The following is a 24,204-nucleotide window of genomic DNA, read 5'->3' on the forward strand; positions in this document are numbered from 1 at the left end:
TATATGGGATGGAATAAATGAATACACAGGTCTTACTACAGAGCCTGCATATATAGCAAATCTTTGATAAATATGAGCTATTATTATTTAAAGACACACAGATTCATTTTTTTATAACTGAAAGGTCTACCTTGAAATAGTCACAAGGCCCATTTTTAAATTTGAACCATCCCCAAAAGCCTGGGATCCTCTAGCCTATGGCAAATTTTCAGGAAAAAAAAGAGAGGGAAGCCAGGGAAACACACACACACAAAGAAACATTCCTTGTACCAATAATGGTAAAACTTAATTAAGCTAAGTTTTTTTGGGTTTTTTTTTCCTGTTTGCATTTTAAACATGTACGTGATTTTAAGTAAGACTTGGATCTGACAGAACAAATTAGTGTCTGGTTCAAAAATTAAGGCCTATGATTCTATACTAACAAATAGGAGGATGAAGATGAGAATCATTGTTAAGCAGGCTCTAAAATGTTCTGGGAGTCCTTACACATTAGCCATTACTAATATTTAGGCTAGGACTAATGCTTTCTATATAAGCTCTGGAGTTTAACTGCAGCTTCTAAAAAGTCCTCATTTGTGCTTCTTTCCAGACATGGTCTAATCACTCCCATTTGTAAATGAGTGGCAACAGCAAGCTGAAAGTGCATCTCCAATTACCCTGTTCTTCAAGGGTGTTTGCTAGAGCCTAGTTCTCTGCAGAAACAGCATAGGAGCAGTTGTGATGATCAGTTCAATCCATGGTTTTTTCTGGGTCTCCTCAAAATCAATTGTCTAATAAGAAGAAGCATGGTAGTTATAGATGAAGGTGAAGAAGATGATGATACTAATAATAAGAAGAAACATTTTTATTAGGTACCAGCAGCACTTTGGACACATTTATATAGCTTGATCCCTGTAACAAATCTGTAAGTTGGGAATATCACAGTTATCTTCTGTGGAAGAAGACCAAGGCACTGGTCCAAGGTCATAGCGTTATTTAAACCTGTGTCTGTTTGAGATCAGAGTCTCTGATATTGACTACTGTATTTCATTCCCTCCATAAAGACCCCAGGGAGGCACTCATTTTCACCACATCCCCAAGGTTGTCTTTCCTTTGTCTTATTTTTCTTTAGCATCCCGTTTTACTATTTGTGTTTACTTATGAAGGGTTTTGCTCTGGTGATTAAGAACCTAAAGCAGATAATTACCACATGATTTGTAAGCAGTGCAGTGGCTGATAGTTCTCAAAGTAACATCGCCATACAAATATTACCTATATGCTGTGTCGGCCTACTGCCCACCTTGAGAGCAACTTTCCTGTTAGCTTTATGGCACATTAGGTCCCCTTTTGAAATAAACTGGGTTTGTATGTGTGGAACTGGTTACATCAGGATAAGAGAGTAAACAGTCGATGACTGAAAAGCCACATAACAGAAGCACTAGGGAAAAGGAAAGAAGAAGGTAGGATGGGGTGGAGAGGCTTTTAAAGGAGACCTTTAAAATGATAAACTAGTAGAAACTGGGTGACAGTTTAAGAAGATTATTCTTAATGCAGAGAGTGTGACTGTTGCAACAGCGAGTCAGAGGATGAAATAACAGCTCTACAGAAAGGAAATTACTCAGGGAAGGGAGAGGGAAGAAGAGAAACGTTAGGTTTATTAAATGTCTATATGTTTCTCCCTGTAACTTTAAGCCAGCTTCAGGGTGGAACTGGATTCCTCTTGAAGTCTTTTAACTTGTCTCCCATGTGCTCCACATTATCCAATGCCAACAAGTGGAACAGCAAAGGGGAAAAAAAAAAAAGAGGCTTAAGCATCAGGTGCCAAGCGTTAACACAACCATATCAATGCTAAAGGGTATATTTTCTCTGTGAGTGTTTTAACCACTTGAGGCCAGAAAACATCTTGTGTATCTTGGTATACCAAATACTGGCATGAAGCTAAGTACTTGTTTATTCAAAAGAAAATATGATTGTATTAAGCAGAAAATTCCCTCATAAAAGGGCTGACAGAACTGGATTTTTTGGTGAAAATTTCAGTAGCCATTCAAATGCAGTTTCACTTACTAATCACAGAATACTGAGAAAACAGGGTTTATATATATATAAATTATATATATATATATATATAATTATCTTTTTCTTTGATTTTTTTTCTGCGGGGGAGGTAATTAAGTTTATTTTTATTTTTAGGGGAGGTCTTGGGGATTGAACCCAGGTCCTTGTCCATGCTAAGCATGCACTCTACCACTTGAGCTATACTCTACCCCAGGGTACAGATTTTATAGTCAGAGTCCCTAACTTAGAAAATCTTTTTTTTTTTTAGATTGATTTGTGTTCCAGGTATGAAATTATTTAAAATACCTAGTATAAGAAATATAATATATCATCTGTTTATTGTTATAAAGGGGTCTTTATGATATATTATAAGTGAAAAAATGTAAGATGGAGAAAAGAAGTGTTTAAAAAGAGTGTACAAACATGTGCACTGAGTTTGCTTATTTTAAAAAATAATTGATATATTGAAAAATTGAAATGGTACCCTAAGGGAAGGAAGAAGGCTGTAGGGGACAGAGATTAAAGCTAGAAGTCTCGAACTATATCTTGTTTTATATGCTTGATCTTGGTATCAAATATTTAAAAGAATTAGAAAATAAAAATAAAACTTAAAAAAGCAGTTTCTAAAAATGGAAATCACATGAAACAAAAGAACCTAAATGTGTATTTAATTGGCCAACTCAATACAACATAGAATAATTATTTTGAGAAATTTAAAACATTTGTTATGCTGAATATCTCTAATAAAATACATCCAAGGACAGTAAGATTAATAATTAAAAAAAAATCTTTGTAACCATGCCTTCAAGGTACCATTGGTGTTGTTATTCTGAGACTGTCATAAATCTTAGAATTTAAAAAATTAGTAATTATGTTAGTGACACTAGGAACAAAAACTTTTGACATGAGAGAATGATACATATATCGTCTATCATTGTAAGATGTAACATAGATGAGATTAAGTGAAAACTTAATAGCCTAAATTTTAATTCAAATTTTCATTTTAATTGGAAGTATAAACTTATAATGTGCTTTATCTTTAAATATAAATATACAAAAATTAATACATATGTATATGTGTACAAGACACAAATGTAAATATATACATATATATCAATGTATATATGATATAAATATACTTTTATATTTCCCCCATAATTCTGTCCCTGAAAAGGCCTAGAAACAAAGGCCAATCCAGGAGCAATGAACAACCGTACCACACAGATTATGAACTTAAATACCAAAGTTCTTTAAGAAATTTTTGATTCTAGCTCTTGGATAAGTTGTATAAGATAAGCTTGTAATATCTCATTATACCAGAAATTTACCAAAGATCACATTTTTTTTACACATTTATGCTGGAAGCAAATAGAAATTTTTTTTCATTAATCACTGTTTTGTGTTTATACTAGTCTTTCTACCCATTAGTATAACACAGACAGAGACAGACAAACACTTTATGAATTTATGGTAGATAAATATACACATGATTACATTTGAAGGAAAAGAGTAAACCCGCTAAAACTTCATTTAGATAAATAAAAACTACCCTTTACATCCACATAGGGTCTCCTGAAATCTATTCTCACTTAAAATCATTGTCATATGTTTTGATTAATTCGAAGTCTTGGCCATTCACTGGCTTTGCATTTTAGTTTGTTTTCAAATAGTATTTTCAGTTTCTTCTCATTTTGTTCACATTCTATACTCTGCTTTTCACTACTTAATTAACTAAGCAATAGAGTAATTTTTATGCTTTTACAAAAATCAATAAAGGTTTATGTTGCCTTTGAATATAGAGGAAACTGAATAAAATCAGCTATTTGACTGTTTTAATTACACAATTTATAGTTACATTTAAACTTTATAATTTTTTATTTTCTGTTTTAAAAGTTACATTTAAAATACATTTGATGATTTATTAATTGGTATATAAATGTTCACAATTATTATATCTTTACTGAAGATTGTGTCTTTAGTAGTATAAAATAACCACATTTTTTGACACTTAATTTTACTTACTTTGAATTCTACTGAGCTGGAATAAAAATTTTCACCTATGCCCTTGTTTTCCTGGTGGACATTTCTTAAGCAACATAGGATTGAATTTTGCATTTTATCCAGTCAGCAAGTTTGATGATAGCGATAGTTCTCAACTGCCTGTAGAATTTCAGCAAGGAAAAATGCCCCAAATAAGAAGAATTAATAGAATCATCTCAACTATGATGCAATGAAGGGGAAGAACCTGACTACATACCCTGTTGCCTCTTAAGAGATAGATATTCAAGTGTGATCTGTGACTAACTGTATCAGATTCACCTGGGATGTTTGGTAAAAGATGAGCCGGGAGCTCCACCTTAGGCCTTAATTCTGAATCTTTGTGGGATGGAGTCATGGGGTCTGCATTTTCATCAAGTTCCATAGGTGATTCTTATGGTCATTACAGCTTGAAAACCGTTAACCAAAAGGATAACAGAAGGGTATCATCAAAATAAATTCACTTCTTATTTATTTGGTTGATTTTAAAAGGAAAGTTTACAAATGAACTTTTTTTTTCCTGTGCAGGAAGAGTGAAAGATTTAAAGAGAAGAATTTCACAAGATTCACAAATTTTTTTTGCCCAGTCTCTCTCACTAACCCAATATTGGAAGAGGTGATGTTCGAATTTGCCCTCTTTCCTGCTCTAGATTTTTCTCCCACTTTGAATGTTTCCTATTTCTCCTTCCCCTCCATCTTTAGCTATTGCTGCTTTTCTATTTATATTCCTTAATTTTGAGCTATAGACTCTTTTGTATAAACAAACCAAGATTCCTTCAGATTTTTTTTTTTTTACAAAAAGGAAAAAACATATTTGAAATGATAACAGTGTGTTAACATGCTCTGATTATACAGTCAAGGTTTACTTTTTTTTTTTTTTATTCACATGTAACAGAGTTTTAACTTACCAGGCCAAACATCTCAGTACTTCTGCCGTGAATCAATGAAGCTATAATATGTAACTCAATCGTAGTGCATTCCTTCCCCCTCTGAACAAACATTTACTGACTTTTTAGATTAATCTTTTGATTGAAGAAACTGAAAACATTGTCAAACACATACTGGTGTATAATAACTACATTGAGCTTCTTCCCTCTGCCCAAGGCGTTAGTGAGGCAAATTTCTATTTATTCACTCTGTTTTATTAGGTCAGGTCATTAAAATGAGACTCTGTGCAAGCTTTAAATGATATCTCAATTCATTGGGCGCATTCCTAATAGAATTCTATACACTTTTCTCTCAGGAAACACTTTCCATATGAAGCAAAGTCTCCCCATGTCACTAATTGGTTCAAAATATGTACTAGCAAATAAAGGTCATGTTTAATCTTTCATAACATATGCACAAGTGAAGTAAATGGACATTTAGAGGCATCTAGTTTACCCTTTAATTTTTACAGGTAAGGAAATTCAGATATTTCTTGCTTAGGGTCAACTTATAAGTGACAAGGCTCAGAAAGGTGGGTTCTTAGTCCAGTGTTGCATTTGCTATGCCATCTTGTCAATGACACGTGTCAGGATATTATTGTTCACATTAGTAAAACTTTTTTGGACCTACTGATTCTTTACCCACTTACAAAAATTGATATGCATGTCTTCCATGATGAAATTCTTAGCCGTTCTATTTCTTCCATCTTTATAACCATCAAAAAGTCCTGTAGATACTACCCTTGAAATAGATCCCAAATCTAACCACTTGCCATGGTTTAAGACTCCAACATCTTCTGCTCTGATACTGTGAGTTATAATAAGAAATATATATTTAGTATTCCTCTCCCTTCTGTCACAGAGCTCCTAAAACCCTTGAAATAATCCTGAGTGATAAGAGCAATTAAAGTGTCTTTTGTTATGTAAATGAAGTGATTTTTGGAAAACCCTTAGGTAACCTCATATGAGGACTGGTTGCCAGGGGATTAGCAGATGAGTTGGGAATTTCTGTTCACCCCTTCATCATTCAAGGTGTACAAGCACAGTCTGGACAACCACTGATGGATACAACTATAGAAAGAAATTTAGTATTAAACAGATAATGGCAGAAGGTTGTCTGAATGGTCCCTTCCAGTCCTGAGTTATTCTAATATTGAGATTCCACCCATATTATCACTATTCATAACATTTCTAAGATCTGTCCTGGAAATTGTTTCCAAAGCTAGTGATTCATTACTTAGACTATATTCATTAACAGCAAATTCAAGTTTACTGAAGAAAGTGAGTGATAAAATCTGTCGATACATTTCTTATTTTTAAAAAATGGTTGCAACTGTAAAATAGTCATTTTAGTTATAGCATGAATGTTTTTAAATCCATTTTCAAATAAGAATTGTCATCTTATTTTGCAAAATGATGGCATTGTTGAAAAAGTCCTTTTAGACGTTCTTCCTTTGAAGAACAGTTATTCTAACATGCAAATTTTGTTTTATGTGAATTAAAAAAAAAACAATGTAAGATACTAAAGTCATCAAATTACATTATATTTCACCTCTTGTGTAACAATCATTAACTTCTCTAATATATGCAAAATGCTTTTTAAAAAATCTCATTTTAATGTCTTCTTAACAATAATATTAGTGTCTCCATTTTTCTTATGTGTACATTGATGATCAGAGACGTTAGGGTATTATTCATAGTTACATAGTAAATAAAAGACAGTGTGCCAACCAGGTCCCAAACTTTCTGACACCAAGTTTATGGTCCTATTTTTCACCCATGCTCTTCTAATGTCAAGACTTTCACCAACATTGAACAATTACAGGCCCTGTCAAGGGTATATGGAAGACATAATTCTGGGAGGTTTACCTTTTCATTTCCCCTCAAGCCTCGCTATATGAGAAGCCTCCTATTCAGCCTACTTGTTGGACTTTTGCAGCTATAAAGCACAATAAAAATGTCAAAAATTATTTTCCTCTCCTGTAATGAGGAACTTTTTTGTCTCAGTGTAAAAGTAATGCTGAATTTTCCCACACGCTTTATAAATTGTCATACCCTCATTATTTTGTTTTCCAAATCTATTTACATTCCATGGCTTTATGTTAAGCTTGGGTTACTAACTCACGTATTTATTCTAAACTTAATTGAATTTGTATTACTTATGATAAAATTGATGTTTTGCAGTTTGTACAATATTTCTCTGTTATAGGCTTTCATAAGGTACAATTACACTTGAGTAAGAGCCTGGGGCAATTAATTATTAATAAATGGAATAAAGATATTAATGTCTATCTGTAGCAAATAAGAGGCTACATTTGCTTCCTTCAATCTTCACAGCAGAGCTTGAATTTTGATGCCCTTTCCTTGTATTAATTAGTAAATTCCAATCACAGGATTACCACAGACAGATTATATTAATCTAGATTATGTTAATATTAAGTCACTTCTGAAATCAAAGTGTGTGTGCGTTTGTGTGGGTGTATGTATTTATATATATATATGCCTACATATATATAGCTATACATATAAAATATGCATAGTTACATACATATACATACATGCAGATGTATACACACATACATAAAGTGTTCTGCACTGATTTTTTCATAAGCTCTACTACCCAGTAGCCCTGTGAAGTAAGGAAACTCAGTATTAATTTCTTAGTTTTAAAGGTGAAGAAACTAACACCTAGAGATTTTAACTGACTTACCCAAGATCACAGAACTGGTAAACAGCAAATCGAGGACCCAAATTTATATCTCACTGATCTGTTCACAAAAACTGAGTGCTCAGGAGCTGACAATGATGGCTCCATGCATTTAGGGCTTACTGTTATACCAGGCATTTTGTGTGTATTATCTCATCTGTTCCTTAAAAGAGCCCAGTGGGGTAGATACTAATCTACCTAATACAGTAAAATAAATAAACAAATAAAACTGTTGCAGAGTTTTTTTTAAAAAAAAAAGTCAAAATGAAATTAAAACAACAACTGAAAAACCCAGACTGGGAAAAGTTAAGTGACTTTCCCAGGTAACTTCTAAATGGCAGAGCAGTGATTTTAACCCATGTCTTCTGATTCCTATTTCAGTTCTCCTTCAAACCTTATCTTCCTGATGTTTTTCCTCCTTGATAAGAATAAGAAAAAAAAAGGTTTAGTTAGTTAGTGCCAAGTAAATATTTGTTTTTGCTTAAAATAGAAATATCTGCTTGTATGATTGTCTACTCCCCTTTACTTCACCTTCCCTAAACAACAAACCCAACCAGCTAAGCAAAGATCATTGTACTGGCTGGCAGAGGTGGGTGGTGGGAAGGACTGTAGAACAGGATGCATGAGAATCATAACTTGATATATGCTGTGTCTAGTATTTGATGTTTTAAAATTCATGGTTGGCATGTTTCATGAACCAGATATTGCATTTTCCAATTATAATTCTATATAAATTTATATTAATAATTATTAAGTACCTATCATGTGTTAAATGTTGTTATTTATACTAGCCCATGGAATTATCTCAATAATTTTATATGAAAGATGTTTTTATCCTGTTTTTGCAAAGAAATTGTGGCTTTAAGTGTTTTTGAAGTCCTTTTGAAATCCCATAGCTGATGAAAGTTATATTTCAGATTCAAACACTAGCCTTCTGATTCACGGTTCAGTGACTATCCACTGTGTTCTATGCAGTGCCTAAGTTTAGTACAGTTTTGGATTTAGGATGACTTACCTCTGCTATCAAGCTTTGCTCAACTATTATGGTTCATATTGGACATTCCTTCTCTGAGTTCCTATAAATGTCTTTAAGTCTGTAGGTCAGCTTTATTACTTCTTTAACTCAGATGACCTCAGAGTCAAGTCTCCAGACCAGAAGACATAACTTTTCTTTTTGCATCTATTTTGTTTTCTGGCAGGTTCTAGGAATATGGAATTGAGGCACCATCCTTGGTGCCTCTGGCTATTTTGGAACTGATTAATCAACTGTGATTATGAGGAGGGTTCAGCCTTCAACTATTGTGGAGCAAATGAAGGCTATGAGATGCCAAATTCAAAGGCAGGAGAAGAGACTGCAGGGTAGCCTGCTTAGTTTCATAGGGCAGTGAGAGAATAACATAGAAATGAGTTTTGGAAAGGCAAATATTTATGAAGATATGGGTAAGACAACAGAACCACTGGTGAATTACAGAGAAGAGCACTGCTTCAGTCTCATCAAGCACTGTGAAAAGCAGCTGAGAAGCAACCCTTCATTTTCAAAACCCCAGACTCTAACAACTAATGTAGTTCTACCACATTAGATAGTATTTTTTCCTCCATCAAAGTCCCGTCATTATTAGAATTAGCGGATGTGTCAGTTATTAAGCTATCATATTTTAGTTCCAAATTCTTCCATACTCTTGTGATACTGTGGCTGGGTCTTTATCAAACACATCTCTTCTGTCTCTGTTAGGTTTTGCCAACAGAGGGTTACTAGAAGGAGATTAGAAGGCAGGAGGTGGGAGAAAGGACTTGATCCATTCAGTTTTTACAAGTGTCTCCCCAGCAACAACTCTTGCTTCAGCAGGTAACCATTGGTCTGCTTTCCAGTTTCTTCCAGCAGTCTCAGAACCAGCCTTCATCAGAGCAAGTGCTGCATCAGAGATATAAGCACAAGTTGACTAACACACCCTCCTCAGAGGTACAGCCCCTCCTCTGAGCTTCTAAAGTAATAGTATCAGTGGGAAACACTTTCTTCTGAGAGGTATAGGTCCCAAATTATCAAGAACCCCTCCTTCAGGCTTCTAGGCTCTGATAACCCTAACATCTTTGCTTTGTCTTCCCAGTCATAATGGTGGTGGCTGCTTCCTACAGTTACTCTCTCTGGGTTAGACTTGCCTGTCAGCTTTTTAGTTCTCCAATACCTGTTCAACCAATTCTCTACACTAAATTCTCTCAGAAAAATAACAATTGTTTTTTTGTTTTCTTGACAGGACACTGATTGGCTGATTGGGTCTGCATTTTCTAGTTTGGGTTTCCACTAGAGTAATAAGAAATGTCCTCCCCTCAGTAGAAAATGGTTAGGTTGAGGTTCTTAAGTTCTTTTATGGCTAGATACCTTCATTTTAATTTTGGTCATTGCTTCTTCACAGGAATAAAGTATATCCAGCCTGACTCAAGGCTGTACCTGGTGGTTTAAAGTAGACAGTTGGTAGTGATAGAAGAGGCTATCCCTTGACAGAATTCAGTGGCAAACAGTTTGGTTAAAAGTCAGTCTCTGAATCATTATAGATCCAGTTTCTTTATGCCAATGGACCTTATCCAAGCTTTCCATAATTTGACTTGTGACACTATCACCCTGCACCTCCTTAAGAGTTCAAGAATATTAAAATCAATTTTCTTAAAAATATTTAGGAAACTATTGAAAGAAAATGGGGACTCTCTGGGAATGGGACTCACATTTTGCTTTATACTCCTTCTTTAGTTAAAGATGATTGTTGAAAAAAAACTAGATCAAGTAATTATGGATTGAACTAAATCCAAGAATTCAAAAATTATTATGGCAACACATCGAAAATTACCATCTTCTTCTGAAATTTACTTATACAAGAGGAAAAAAAATAGGTCTCGTTCCATTATTTTTTTTCTAACAAAAAACCTGAAGTGAAGATGGCAAGATGCCAATATATTTCATGTTTTACAGGAAGGATAGTGAGAAGCAGCCACCAGAAATTCCTGGTTTATTATGAGAGAAGTTAGTGACTTGAAATGAAAATATTTTTTTAATAGCTGATCATTTAAATATTTGATTCATATTCATTTAGTTCATCTTCCTGTAGAAATACCAACTTACCAGAGATTTAAATGAAACATATTTTCACAAGTAATGCTTATGTCTTTCTCTCTCCAAAGGGGAAATTCATCATAAGGTAATATCAGCTCATATGGGTCTTTAAAAATTCATTAAGATTCAAAGATTCATTAAGAGATAGTGTTTGAACTAGTGAGTTGAAAACCATCACTTGATTATAAGTTTGTTATATTTATAGTATCCCTGATATTTTATAATACCTGACAATAGCATGTTTATATTTCTGTAATGAAAATTCCAGTCTTACAACCCTCTTTGATCTCAACAGTTGTTAATTCTGTTGGAGAGTATGGCTACTCATACCGCTCCTGTGCTACTTGGCATGAAGTTCTTTTTAATTTAAAGAATTTTCTCTGGTCCTCTATTTAGCAGCAATCAGAGAGTAGAACTTTGTGGGTTTCCTACTTCAGTTAACTCAACTCCTGCTTTATTAAATCCACACAGTGGTATCAGGGAGAAAAATTCTTGTTGAAGTTGGATAAAAATCTGAACATCTCAATTGCAGGAGAAGAAAATAAGCTAGATGTGCAGACCCCCTACAGTAGGGTCTCACATTCTGTGTTGATTTGAAAATGGAATTACTTTTAAAGCCTTCCAGTTACAGCTTCCTCACTCTTGAACATCTTCAAGCTTTGAATCTATTCAATATTTTTCACACAAATATTTGATGTTTAATACTATTGGGTGAAGGGAGGGGGCAGCGCTATTTCCTCAAGGGTAGACCTCAGTGCTGGTGAGTGCATACCTAGGACTGAAAGTATGACCAAGGATTTAAGTGTGTGTGTAAGAAACATAGGCTTGAAGCATCTCATATAAACATGAAAGACCCCACTTGAGGCCCCTGGCAAATTGATTCAGTGCCAAGAGAAGGAGAGAGGGTCACGGGCTTGAGGATGAAAGATCCATCAGATTTACTCTTATCCTGGGCCTTCACATATTTGTGATAGGTCTGTTTGCCACATTCATTATTTGTAAATTCTCCTAATAAATAAATGGGATGTATGACTCTATAATCCAGCATGTAGAAAATGCTGAGTAGTAAACCAGAATATGTTTTTCAAGAGCAAAATAAAAAGCTAAATACTTATAATTTTAATGCTAATCATTAGGGAGGCAATGTGAAAAAAATGTTGGCCAATTATTTTTAAACCTAATGCTAACTCCAAAATTATACAAGCTGAGATGGTAGCAGACTGTTGTACTAATTAAAGCTTTTCTTTAAACCTGAGAATCATTATGGAACTAAAATCCTCTATATTGATCTATACTTGCTATTTGAAGCAGCTACTGCAGCTGGCTTAAGGAGAAAAGGAGAGGATTCTTATTGGTATAAAACTTCACTAGAAAGTGTTTAATGTAAAACCGCAAAACCAAACATACACACACACAAAGTGAAGTGGAACTGAAAGTGTTCTGGATGAAAAGCAGAAAATTTGGGTGAAGAATCTTCCCCAGAGCTGAATAATTGTGGATAATATATTTATTTCTGTATTTTAGCTGCCACAATGTATTACTCGGTAACAGCAGAAAGAATGATGGGGATGGAAGGTCCTTCGAAGAGGTAATTGAGAGGACATGACCAATAGTTGAGCTGGCAGCAGGACTTTGGCAATCAAGGCACCTCCCTGTCCTTGGAATGTTATGTTCTGCTCACCTTTCTAACAGTGGGAGCCTTTTAAAGGATGCAGTCTTGAGAGAGTAAGGTGTTGTTGAGATCAACTGGGCTGAAAATGTGACTGAACCCCAGTTAAGCCCTCTATATAAACTTGTAAGATCCTGGTTGGCAGGTATGGAGATATACTCATTTTGCAGCCACCCAAGACAAGCCTCTTACATAAGTTTCCTTGCTGATTAAAACTGCCACTTCCTAGTCTGGAGTAGCCAGCCTTTTTCTTTGTTCTCTGTGTCCAGGAACCAGTTCAGGAAGCAACACAGGTTTAAAAATAAATAGGAACGCTGGAGTCAAACTCTGCCTCTGCCTCTGCCTCTGCCTATATTTGAACTTGGACACATCATTTAAGCTTTACACCTCCCATCTTCTTACCTGAAAATTAAGGAAACTGGATTGGGTCAGGCCTGAAATTGTATTAAAGTGCACTTGAAATGTTCCATCAAATCCATGATGCAAATGCAAGAAATACGAAGTTATTTAAATAAACAAATAAACCTATTCAATTTTTCAGAAATCATCTACAGAGTGCCTGCTATTTATTCATTGCAAATAAGTCTTCCACTTGTAAAATCTCAAGTTCAGAAGGCTGGATACTTGAAAGAGAGATTAATTGTAATGAAAAGAAGAAAAGTGTAGTTATGGGTGTCACTAATTTCCAAACTGATGCCCAAATTATTGACCAAAATGCCATAAAGTTAGTATTAGTTCCTAGTCATTATTCATCTGTCAAAATTTAAATAACAAATAAGGAATAGCATTTTATAGGAATAAAATATCCACTGTCTCCTTTAACAAATAAAATTCCTCATGTTGGTTACAAATTATAGTATGGATGAAAAGAAATCCTATTTTAAAAATATGTTCTATTTCAAAAAGATGTCTACACCTTAATCCCTAGAATTTGTGAATACCTTACCTTACATGGTAAAAGGGATTCTGCACATGCAATTAATTTAAGGATTTTGAGATGGAGAGATTATCCTGGATTATACAGGGGATCCAATATAATCACAGAGATCCTTAAAAGGAAAAAAGGGAATTAGGGAGTAAAAGAAGGGGATATGATGATGGAAGCAGAGGATGCATTAAAGCCTTGCTGAAAGGCAGCCATAAGCAAAGGAATGTAGATAAACTCTAGAAGCTGGAAAAGGAAAGAAACAAATTCTCCCCTGAGACTCCAGAAACAGTGCAACCCTTCAGACTTATTTCAGAATTCTGACCTCCAGAACTGAAAGATAAAAAGTTTGTGCTGTTTTAAGCCACTAAATTTTTAATAATTTATCACAGTAGCAACAAGGAAACAAATGCACTGCTTGATGGTCTCAGCCTGCATGTTGGATAGTAAAATCCTAGTCCCCCTTTTGAGGTTCTTCCCTCCCCACTACTAACTCTTGAGGAGTCCCTGTAGGGATAACCTATCTGTAACCATAATCCATGTCATAACCAGGTTCTTCACCTGCCTCTTTCTTCCACATATCTCTCTGTTCTGCCAGTGGTATGCCTTTGTGTCACTTTCCATCACACTCTGCAGTTTGGCATACCACCAAGAGTTTGCCTCTGCTACCACCTCTACTCTGGTTTTGGATCTGCTGCAATTCCCCTTATCATTGTAGCCCAAGCGTCAGCACACAAATTTCCCCACAGTATGTTGCAGTGTTTATCAAAAGTCACTTGAAGAAACAGGAGGAAGGAAGAGCATTCAGAGATTAATTTTTAACTGGTTACTAGATAGGATTGCTTTCAGATTACAGAATTATACACCAGTCTTATTGGTTTTCCTCAGGGTATGTTCTGCCTTACTATAAGGCTTCCTCCCTGCTTAGCTCATAGCCCATATCTCAGTGCCAGGATCCAGCCATCACCATTAAACATGCTCCTGAATGTACAGAGCCCTTTGCCTCTCATCCTAACTCAGTGAAAAGAAGTATTCTTGTTCAGCTCCACTCTAAAGCTCATCTTCCACTTTTTTTTTAAATTTCTGTCCCAAGATCTGCCTCTCTCCAGGAATGACTGGATAATTTTTACTACATTTAAGAAAGATCTCCCCACCTAATGCTAGGGGAGCTTATCATATGTTCCCAACAGGACAGTTATATTTTAACATAATAGTCTATTACCTGTAAAACAGATAAAGATGCAGGTACAACATTAGAGCTACTTCTTTGAATGACAATTTCCAAATTAAAGAACAACTCCTATAACTGTCAGTATTTTTCAAAGTCTGGGTAATTTTACAGTAATATTTCACATAGAACAGCAACAGTGCACTAAAGTTGAGCTTCTCTAAGCCTAGTCCAGCCACAGCTTATTAAATACATCCATTTGATTAATTATGATTATAGTCTCTCCCTCTATTTGTGAAAGCTAATGATCCATTTTGATGGATAATCTTTAGATGTAACTAACATAAAATAAACTTCACATGTTTAGGTAATTGTCCATGGTTCCAAAAGCTCTTTGGAGGGAATCTGTTCTTCTTTGGCAAACTGCTTTCTTTTCAGTCCCTCCAACAATCCTTTTTTGGGCGGTGGACTTTCATGGCACGGAGGACCTCCCCGACCCAAGTATACTTCCCAAAAGGGCTAATTCTCACTACTTCAGATTCTTTCAATATTTTGAGGTCTCTTGTCTTTTTTGCTGAGCCTGGAAGCTCTCTACATAAGAATCCTGGATTTCCTTCATCTGGGCCTAGATTTTTTTTTTTTTTAATGTGCTGACCACCTGGAGTCCTTAGCCTTCATCTCAGAGACCAGATAGCTCAGTCACACCTGAGTTTTAAACAGTAGGCAAATCAGCCTGTGGTTCTTTTTTCGAATCCCTGAAGGCAGCAGAACTACGCAGCTGTGGCTCCTAACGTCTGCCAAGCCCAGGAAGCTCACCCGGGCATAGTCACAGTGGCTGCTCTGCTCAGTCTCCTTGCTCTCCCACCCCTCACCCAACAGCCGCTCTGCAAAAAGACCCGCGGTACTCCTGAGCGGTTGGAGTCGGTTAAAGAACCCTGGGAACCCTGCAGTATAACTCCTTTGGTTCTAACCCCGCATTCTCAGATGCCTCACAGCCTGGAAGCCTTACTAACTTGACTGTGAGGATGAACGGTACCAATTTCCCTTCCCCTTCGCCTTCTCCATTTATCCAGACTTTATGTAGTTATTTGACCGAGCCTCACACTAAAATGGCTTCTAAACAACAAAAATTAAAAAGTGCAAAAAATCCCCTGCGGGTTAGGTGTGTTTGTGTTTGTTGTGTGTCCATCCGCGCTTGTGCAAAATCTCCAAACGTCATAGTTTGCAATCTGAACAAGCTCTCCAAGATATGCAAGATCTTTCCAGGGATTTCCCCTACCCTGTCTTCTTCTTCGGCACTTCAAAAGAGGTAAGTCTGGGCTTTCTCGAACCTCTACTGCAGCCGTAGAGGTAGTGCCAATCTGCTATTTTTCCTGTCTTCTCTCGCTGCCAGCTCTTCTCAGGCGAACAGTCCCGAGCTCAGGGTTTCCTTCCGATTCCCTTGTAAACGGTTTACCAGGGCAAGTCCTTTCCTGGTCGCGGCGAGATCTCCTGCGGACCAGCGGCTCCGGCGTCGGCCTGGGACTGGGTCATGAATAGTGCTCATGCAGCCCCCACCTTTCCCCGGGGCCTTGGGGAGCCGGGCTCTGGGCGTGTGTGTGTGTGCGCGCGCGCCCGCGCGCGCGCCCGCCCGCGGTCGGTAGGGAAATCTGGGGAAGCTGCTGAGCGTTGCTGCCAGAGTGTTCTGGAGCTCAGCAAAAGCCTCCAAAGCACTTAAGCTTCCCGAAAGAAAAACGGAATAAACGAAACGAAAAGAAGGGAAGCTTGTTCCCCTAAAGCCGGGGTTTCCAGTAGTCCTGGAGAGGCGTAGTTGGCAGCGGCCCCTGCTCACACCCGGACTTGGAAAGACGGTTTTAGCCGGTTTCGGGAGGAGAGAGGTGAGGGACTTGCAGGACCTGGTCTAGGAACCTGCAGAGAGAACTCTGGGGTAAGTAGTGTTCAGGCACTGGAGCGGAAAGGGAGAAGGAGGAGGGGGCAGGAGAGGAACGACGGAGAGGGAAGGGAATGAATTATGAAGGAAAAAAAAAAAAAAAACCACCAACCAATATTCCGCAGCAGAGGGAGAGCGCAGCACAGCACTCCCAAGATGAGTCCTGCCCAGGTCTCCCGCGCCTAACCAGCTGGCGCGAAGTTCTTTTTATGGAGAAGAAAAACTCCCCAAATCCTAGAGGGTGATAGAGGCAGCCGGGGCGGGGCGGAGTGAGGAGCTGGAGCTCAGCACTGGGGCCCTGGCGGCTGCTGTGGTGGCCCGAAGCTCCGACGCTCAGCCCTCTGCTTCTCATTATGGCCGCGTTAAGCGTCACCTCCCAACCGCATCCTGCTGCCTCCGCCCCCGGGCGCGGGGCGGCTGGGTTGACACTGAGGCTCCGGGCGGCAGCGAGGACGCTTACCTGGCGTAGCCCACCTCCCTCCTCCTCCACCCCTCCCCCACCTGCCCTCCACCTCCCCTCAGAATCGGGAAGCGTCGGGATCCATAGGCGAGGCAATAACGACCCCTGCAGTTGCATTGCGGAAAATCGCGGCGGCGGCGGCGGCGGCAGTGGCAGTGGCAGTGCTAGTTGCGGACGATGGAAGCGAGGCAACTGGCGGTTCTGGGGAACCCAGGAAAATAGCAGAGGAACAGAAAGCGCGCGCGCAAGGTAGGGAGCCCGCGGGCTCCCGATGCTCCTGGGTACCCGGCTCCCCACGGTTCCGGCTCTGCGCCTTGGACGCGCCGCCAGAGCCGGGCTCCGAGGCGGCAGGCTGCGCGCGGACTTGTGTAGCAGGGAGGGTCGGCGGAGGCAGCTGGCAGCCGGCAGTTTCGGACAGTAATCCCTGCCTCTTTCTGTCTCCCTGTATTCTGTCTGCTCCTCCTCCCGGCGGAAGCAGGAGGAAAACGGCCCCGGAGCGGAACAGCCACCGTCTGACCATGCCCCGATGAGGAGGGCGGACTTCGAGGGCAACTCGTCGCGGACTGCCTGGGCTTAGCCAGCAAGCTGCGAGCTGCCAGCGGCACGGAACTGCGCGGCACGGCCCGGCGGGGTCTATCTTCTATGTCTTCTTGGGGCGCAAGGCGGATCGGGGTCTCATTTTTGCAGGAAGAGCCCTGCACTGGTGGCTTCAGGTGGCTGTCGCCGCCGCTGCTAGTGCTGTTTCTACCCCTTGTGCGAGGAGCAAAGACCGGCGAGCGGGGACACTACCCGGGCAGCGAGGCATCGGATATGTGTCAGCACATCTGGGGCGCACATCCGTCGAGCCCGAGGGGAGATTTGCTGGAACAATTCAAACTGCGATATTGATCTTGGGGGTGACTGTCCCTGGCTGGCTGTCTGGTGGGAGTGCGAGTGTGCGCTCGCTGGGAAGTGTGTGCGCGTGTGCATGTGTGTGTGCCGTGTGGGGGCCCCCCTTTCCCCCCTGTTTTCCCGTCGAGTGATGCACTTGGAATGAGAATCAGAGGATGGAAATAGTCTGGGAGGTGCTTTTTCTTCTTCAAGCCAATTTCATCGTCTGCATATCAGGTATGGGACGCGCTGGAGGCACAGGCGGGATCGGGTTATGTTGTGATCTTCGGAATGTATGAGGTTTTGTTGTGTGTAGATATTTAAGTAGCCTCTCGGGGTGGGACGGGAGAGAGGTGGTGGCAGAAACCTTTTCAGCTTTGCAGGTTTGCTACTTTCAGAATTGAAAACCTTCTAAGCCCAACAGTGTGTGTGTGTGTGTGTGTGTGTGTGTGTGTGTGTCTTGTGGGTAGTATCTGAATGGAGTCCTAGAACATAGTAGGGGTGGGGGCCCCCTGAGAAAGAAGAGGCAGATCGAGCTGATTTTCAACTGCTTTCCTGGTTGAGAACTCTGGCATGGAAATCTGATCCTTGGCAACCCCCACCACCATCCCCTGGCTTTCAGAGTTCCCAAACTCGGCGGTTCCTGTCCGAAAAAATGGATGCAGAGCCCTGCCCTGGTATCTAGGCACTTTCAGGAGACTGCAGGAGGATGCGGGGCCTGGAGAGTACCAGCAGGGACTAGAGAGATGTAGAGGTCCTCCATGCCTTCCCCAAACACATCAGGACCACCTCAAATAAAAGCAAAACTCATCTGAAACAACACAATATTATAAATACCACTTTGGATCCCAGTCTTTCCTAATTCCCAGTGGCAAGAATGTACTGGCTCAGACTTACTGACCTCAGGTTACTTGTGCCAGTCTGTGGTTTTAGGAGCCAGTGGGAAGCCAGGGCATTGAGCTGAAGGAAGTAGAGCTTGTGCCTGCCAGTGCTGTGTTTCTGTGTTGGAAAGGATTCTGATTTCCAAGCAATGTCTTCGTAAGTGCAGGGAGTTGCAGGTGTGGAGTGAAGATGTGAGAAAAAGCCCCAGGATCAGCAGTATTCTCCAGTTCAGTTCAGTGCCTCCTTTCATTGACAACGTCCATACCATTTCCCTTCACACTTGTCATTTAAGCACCCAGAGTAAGGCCCATTTGCACTACTCCCTTCTGCCTGCATTCCCTCTGCAGAATTGGGGACTCAGCCAACTTCCCATGAAGTCAACAGAAGAGGAGAGCAGAAACCTTGCCTCTGTGAGCAGGCATATTTGAGCTGTGTTGGGGTGGAGGGAGATGTTTCCTGCATCTTCCTTCAGCCCAGCCAATCCCCACCCTTTAAGCCTGACGTGATTCTGGATATTAAAATCCCTTCTCTGCCCTTATCCTGGACCCAGTTCCAAATACCATTATTCAGGGCAGGAATAGGGGAGATCTTTTATTTGAAATCATTCTGTTTGGGGCTTGACCACCTTACTTAGAAATTTGCCTCTATAATACTTTAGAGATATGTCGTGTACCAAGAAGACAATCAAAAGTGCCCTGGGGCTACCCCATATCTTCTACTCTTTTCCCCATGCTACATCTAAGAGAAAAAATCTGCAGGTGACTTGTAACGGTTTATATCAGTCATATGTCCAGGGATAGACTGGGTGGTGTCTTATATGGCCACATTTTACATCTTTCTCTTCTACTTGTTTCTTATAAACTCTCTCTTTGTTCCTTATTATTTCACCAGTTATAAAATAGCCTTTCCCTGTCTCTTTCCAGCATCATAAATAATTTTCAAATCAGACAACCAGGGTCCCTTTAAGATCTACAAAAGGTTAACATTCATTAAGGCTCTGGACCTCCCCATCCTTTGTCCCCAACCCCTATTCTGCATTTGGTCAGGCCGGCACAAAGGGAAACCAGCTGAGAATGCATTCTGGTCTTAGACTCCAAAAGAGGCATTAGTGGGATGCTTGTCACAGCTATACTTGGTTTGGTGTATTAGCAACTAAATTATATAAATAGAAGCATTAGGAAGATTTTTTTTTTTTCCGACCCAGGAGAGGTACTATGGCCTTTCACATGTATTTACTAAATAATCACCATTGCTATGTAATGAGGAGATAAAAGTGTAAGCAAAATTGCTAGCTATTAACTAAACATGGAAAACTAGGTTAGCGTTCCAGCATTAATTTTACTTTATGAAGACATTTAGGCACAGATGCAACATAATGTACTCTATATTTACACGTCCATAAACTTTAAAAGGTCATTCTTCCTCCAGGGCCAAGGTGGCCTCCTCTCTCTATAAGCAGAACTGTTCATTCAGAGATGTCCCATGTATGTCACAATTCCGATTAGTAATATATTTATGACTCACATTTGCCACAGTTTGGGGGACTTTGTTTTCCCATATGGCAGCCTTAAGGGGTATAGGAATGCAATGCACTACAGTTAAATAATTATGGCTCAGGCAGAGTTTAGTGGAACTATCATTTCTGTTTCCATGATTTGCAGTTTTAGTTTAATCATGACTTAGCTTTACCAAAAGGAATATAAGCCTGTATTCATAGAACCTACTCAACCTTAAATTAAAAGAAAAAAAAATATCTATCTGCTATTTGGGATGAATTGTCCTACCTAGTAAATGGGTACTAATTCTTACTGAATTACCAGGCATCAATGATTGATGCATTTGTAGAGTTGGTTTCATTACTGAGAAATACCAGACAAGAAAAGGTCAGCAAAAGTCTGCAGTGTAAACATTCTGCAGAAGAAAAATTTTGGAAGTAAATTTGGTCTGTAGAAGGTATATTAACCGAATTTCAATTGGCTTTCAGGAACACTCTGGTACTTTGTAACTTAGTGTTTTGTTAACCAAAGCTTCCCACTCTCATCCCACCTCACCCCCTAAATTTAAATTATACCCAAAGGAGTTTTCTCTCTGGTCTGTGTGGCAATATTGCTTAAAATACAGACACCAGGGCTTATTTGTTTGCTAGCTCTACATTAATCATTTGGTTCTGATGAAGCTGGGGGTCTGCTAGCTAGCTTAGTCAGGCTTGGGTGGATGCTGGGGAGGTAGCATGTGTGCCTTCCATTTGAGAGAATTTGGCTATTTAAACACAACACAGCTAGTCTGAAGAGGGAATGCCATGATCTGGAAGTTCTTGGGGCTCCGCGTTAGATCCAGATCTCATTTTACTGAAAACGTAAGGCAGCCAAGATCTGTGGAGATGGGGGAGGGAGAGAGAGAGAGAGAGAGAGAGAGAGAGAGAGAAAACCAGGATGATATTTCCCTGTGCTAGCAAGAGCACCACCCCTTTCTTACAAAAGCAGCTCAGATCAGCGAGAATGATACATAGCAGCACCAGGAGAGAATTTCCTGGTCCAAAGACAGCTGTCTGATTTAATTTACACAGCACATCTGACTTCCTTATAAGTAACTTTACATCCTTGTCAGTTTATTCATAATAATAACAGCAATAGTAATTAGAATTATATGGTACTTTCACATGCATTACATAATATTGAACATATTCTAACTCATATAGTCTCAGAATTTGTAGGGCGATTTTATAAATGAAGCAACCAAAGCCCACAGAGGTTCAGCTTGGAGGGTTCACACCCGGTTCTGAGTCAAAATTTAGTATATCACTTATGTTTTGGTGCAAGATTTCTTTCAAATGTTCTTATTAAGTATTTTTTATTTTGATGTCTCCAATTTAAAAAGTAGGTTGCATTTAAATGTTGTAATTCTTAGAGAGTTTGGAAGTGGAAGTTTAGTGTGATTACAGTCTAGGGCTGGAATTAAGATGGTGTTTGAGTTGTACATGACTCTGTCATTCAAACAGATGAGACTGTTAACCTGTTTGTCCCCAGTGCCCTATGATCAGCAATACCTATAGGAAAGGAATATTTCATACATTATTTCCTAATCTGAAAATTAAAATGATTTCACATCAACCTCTTTACATGGAAGAAGGGGATAATAGTACATACCTCACATGTTTGTTCTATGATAAAATGATAATATGGTTAATGCTTTTCATTTAGCACAGTGTCTCAGGAATAGTAAGCTTGCAATATATATATTTTTTTTCCTACAAACCTGGCATTGCATGAGTTTATGAGGAATAGGAATAGAACCTTTACTTCCCTCCCTAACAACTTAAGAGCAAAAAAAAAAAAAATCGTTAGTGCATTTTATAACATTGAGCACAAATCCTACTTTCAATAAGGTCTTGGCTTAACAACTTTGAAACGTCTCAATTTTCTTTCTAATATGGTAACATTAGGCTTTGGTGCATAGTTAGAGTATAACCCACTTTATCCCTGTAAGCCCAATATTGAGGTGAGGCTTGGAAAATTTCATCACCTGAGAACCTGCTTATTCCCAGGGGAGCAACAGAATTTTTTTTTTCCTCTTTTTGCTTGTAAATTATAACTCAATATAGATCCAACTTTAAAGTGCTTCCAAAATGGCAGACTACATATGCTGTCAATAGGATTTGAGATAGAAAATCCCATTAAATAAAAAAAGAGCTCCACCCCAACAAAGAATCTGATGATCTTATTGGCAGTATGGTTTCTTTGAGTCCAGTTTCCCATGTGATGTCACATAGTCTCATCATTGACAGAAATCATAGATGAGGCTCTCTTGGCTGTGAGACAAGAGGCTTCCTGAGTAATACAAAATCCCAGGGTCGGGAAAGAATTGTCAATATTGAGAAACATTTTCTTACGTGGGGAGAGGGTGTATGATTGCCACCCTAGGCAGTCAGTGCTTAACATCCCAATTTTTCACCTTAATTAAGCATTACATATTTGGGCCTGGGGTTTAGGTAAGGAAGAGATCCAGGGATCATAAATGTAAATGGTAGCAGGCCACTGTAGAAAGGAAATGGAAGTTAGAAGATCCACCCTGCAATCGAACTCTGCCTTAGTTACTTACATGACTGGGCAATTCTCTTAACCTTTTAGAGTCTCAGTTTTCTCGTCTGTGAAATGAAAAGTTATATCTTCTTTGCCTATTTCAAATAATTGTTGAGGGAAACATCAGAAAATGACCCTGAATCTTCTTTGTGTTATGTAAATGTAAAGTATCTCTCTCTTTACTGTATTATAGAATGATCCATGCTTAAGATATAGTTACAAAACTTGAGATACATACACATAATGTAGAGTGATTTAAAATAATATGAATAATGCTTAATGATTAAAATAGTTATGAAAGCAAAGTTGTCATACACAAAATGTATCATGATATAAGACAGTATGAATAATGCCTAGTTGTCTGATAAAGAACATAAATGCTGTGGAAGAGAAAGATCCAGACATGAAGGAAGAAGAGGATATTAGATAGTAGTTAGAGGTTAAGAGAGAAGAGATAGAGGGGACCACATCATTCAAAGGAGTGGAATAGGAATGAGTAAGATGTAAAGAGAAGACTGTCCTAGTTGGAAAAGAAAAAACAAATTGACTTTAGGAAATACTGGAAAGTTGGGAGGAGCCCACTTAGGGAGGTGTTGAATTGAGAGAATATGGAGTGTCCTAATATATTTAATTTCCTGGTAATTTTTATTTTTTTAATTATAGAACTTACATGAATTCAGTGGATTGAACTTGTGAAAAGTTGTTTGAAATTCTAACATTTCTTTATTTTTAAGTTTTGTTCCATGTCTCCAACTATTGCTATACTTCACATAGCTTGTAGCCTATTTGAGGTTGTGGACAGTTGAGTTTTAGGAGGACTTTAGCGTTCTCATCTGTAAAATGGAGATGATACTTATTTACCAAAGTTTTTGACCTTACAGGGTAATTGTAAGAAATAAAACAAATGCCTAGCATGGTGTCTGGAATACAGTAATCACTGGCCAAATCACACATATCGTATGAGAGTAAGCATGGGCTTTGGAACCAACATAGGCCGAAATACGAATACTCCCTTCAGCATTCACTCTCTGGTCTTGGAGAAGTTGTTTACATTCTCTGAGTCTCTGTAAAATGAACACTGGGGAAAATGTACATGAGATTCTGCCATGGTGCCTGACATGTGGTAGTCACTCAGTGGACTGGAGATACTCCCATAAAATCATCATCCTCATTGCCATCAATAATAATCCTTATTTTTGATACTTTGGGCCTGTTTTTGTAAATTACAATTATTCAGTCACTTCTTCTGTGTTCAACAAAACAGTATTGCCAGCTAACTACATGCCAAGCCTAGGAGTTACAAAAAAGAGCAAACGACACTTGGTCCTTAGAATTTACAAGATGGTATACATGTTATGTGATAGATGTGTGTGCAGAGTACTTTGGAATTATAAAGAAAGAGCAATAAATTCTG

General features: G+C 38.8%; 1 protein-coding gene across 4 annotated transcripts in view; it reads left to right on the forward strand.

Moving 5' to 3' along the window:
- The first annotated feature begins 13,547 nt into the window (after positions 1-13,547).
- Positions 13,548-24,204, forward strand: part of CA10 (carbonic anhydrase 10) — a 531,376-nt gene continuing 520,719 nt past the window's right edge. Inside the window, exons 1-2 of one of the 4 annotated variants that reach the window (XM_010955755.3) lie at positions 13,548-16,496; positions 17,438-18,066. In XM_010955755.3, the coding sequence (XP_010954057.1) occupies positions 18,006-18,066 (61 nt within the window). In that variant the 5' untranslated portion in view covers positions 13,548-16,496; positions 17,438-18,005. Of the gene's footprint in view, positions 16,497-17,072; positions 18,067-24,204 lie in introns of those variants that run through there. The other 3 variants (XM_045517201.2, XM_045517200.2, XM_010955756.3) reach the window with 3 other exon arrangements.

This window comes from Camelus bactrianus, chromosome 16 (genome assembly GCF_048773025.1).
Source record: "Camelus bactrianus isolate YW-2024 breed Bactrian camel chromosome 16, ASM4877302v1, whole genome shotgun sequence".
Lineage (NCBI taxonomy): Eukaryota > Metazoa > Chordata > Mammalia > Artiodactyla > Camelidae > Camelus > Camelus bactrianus.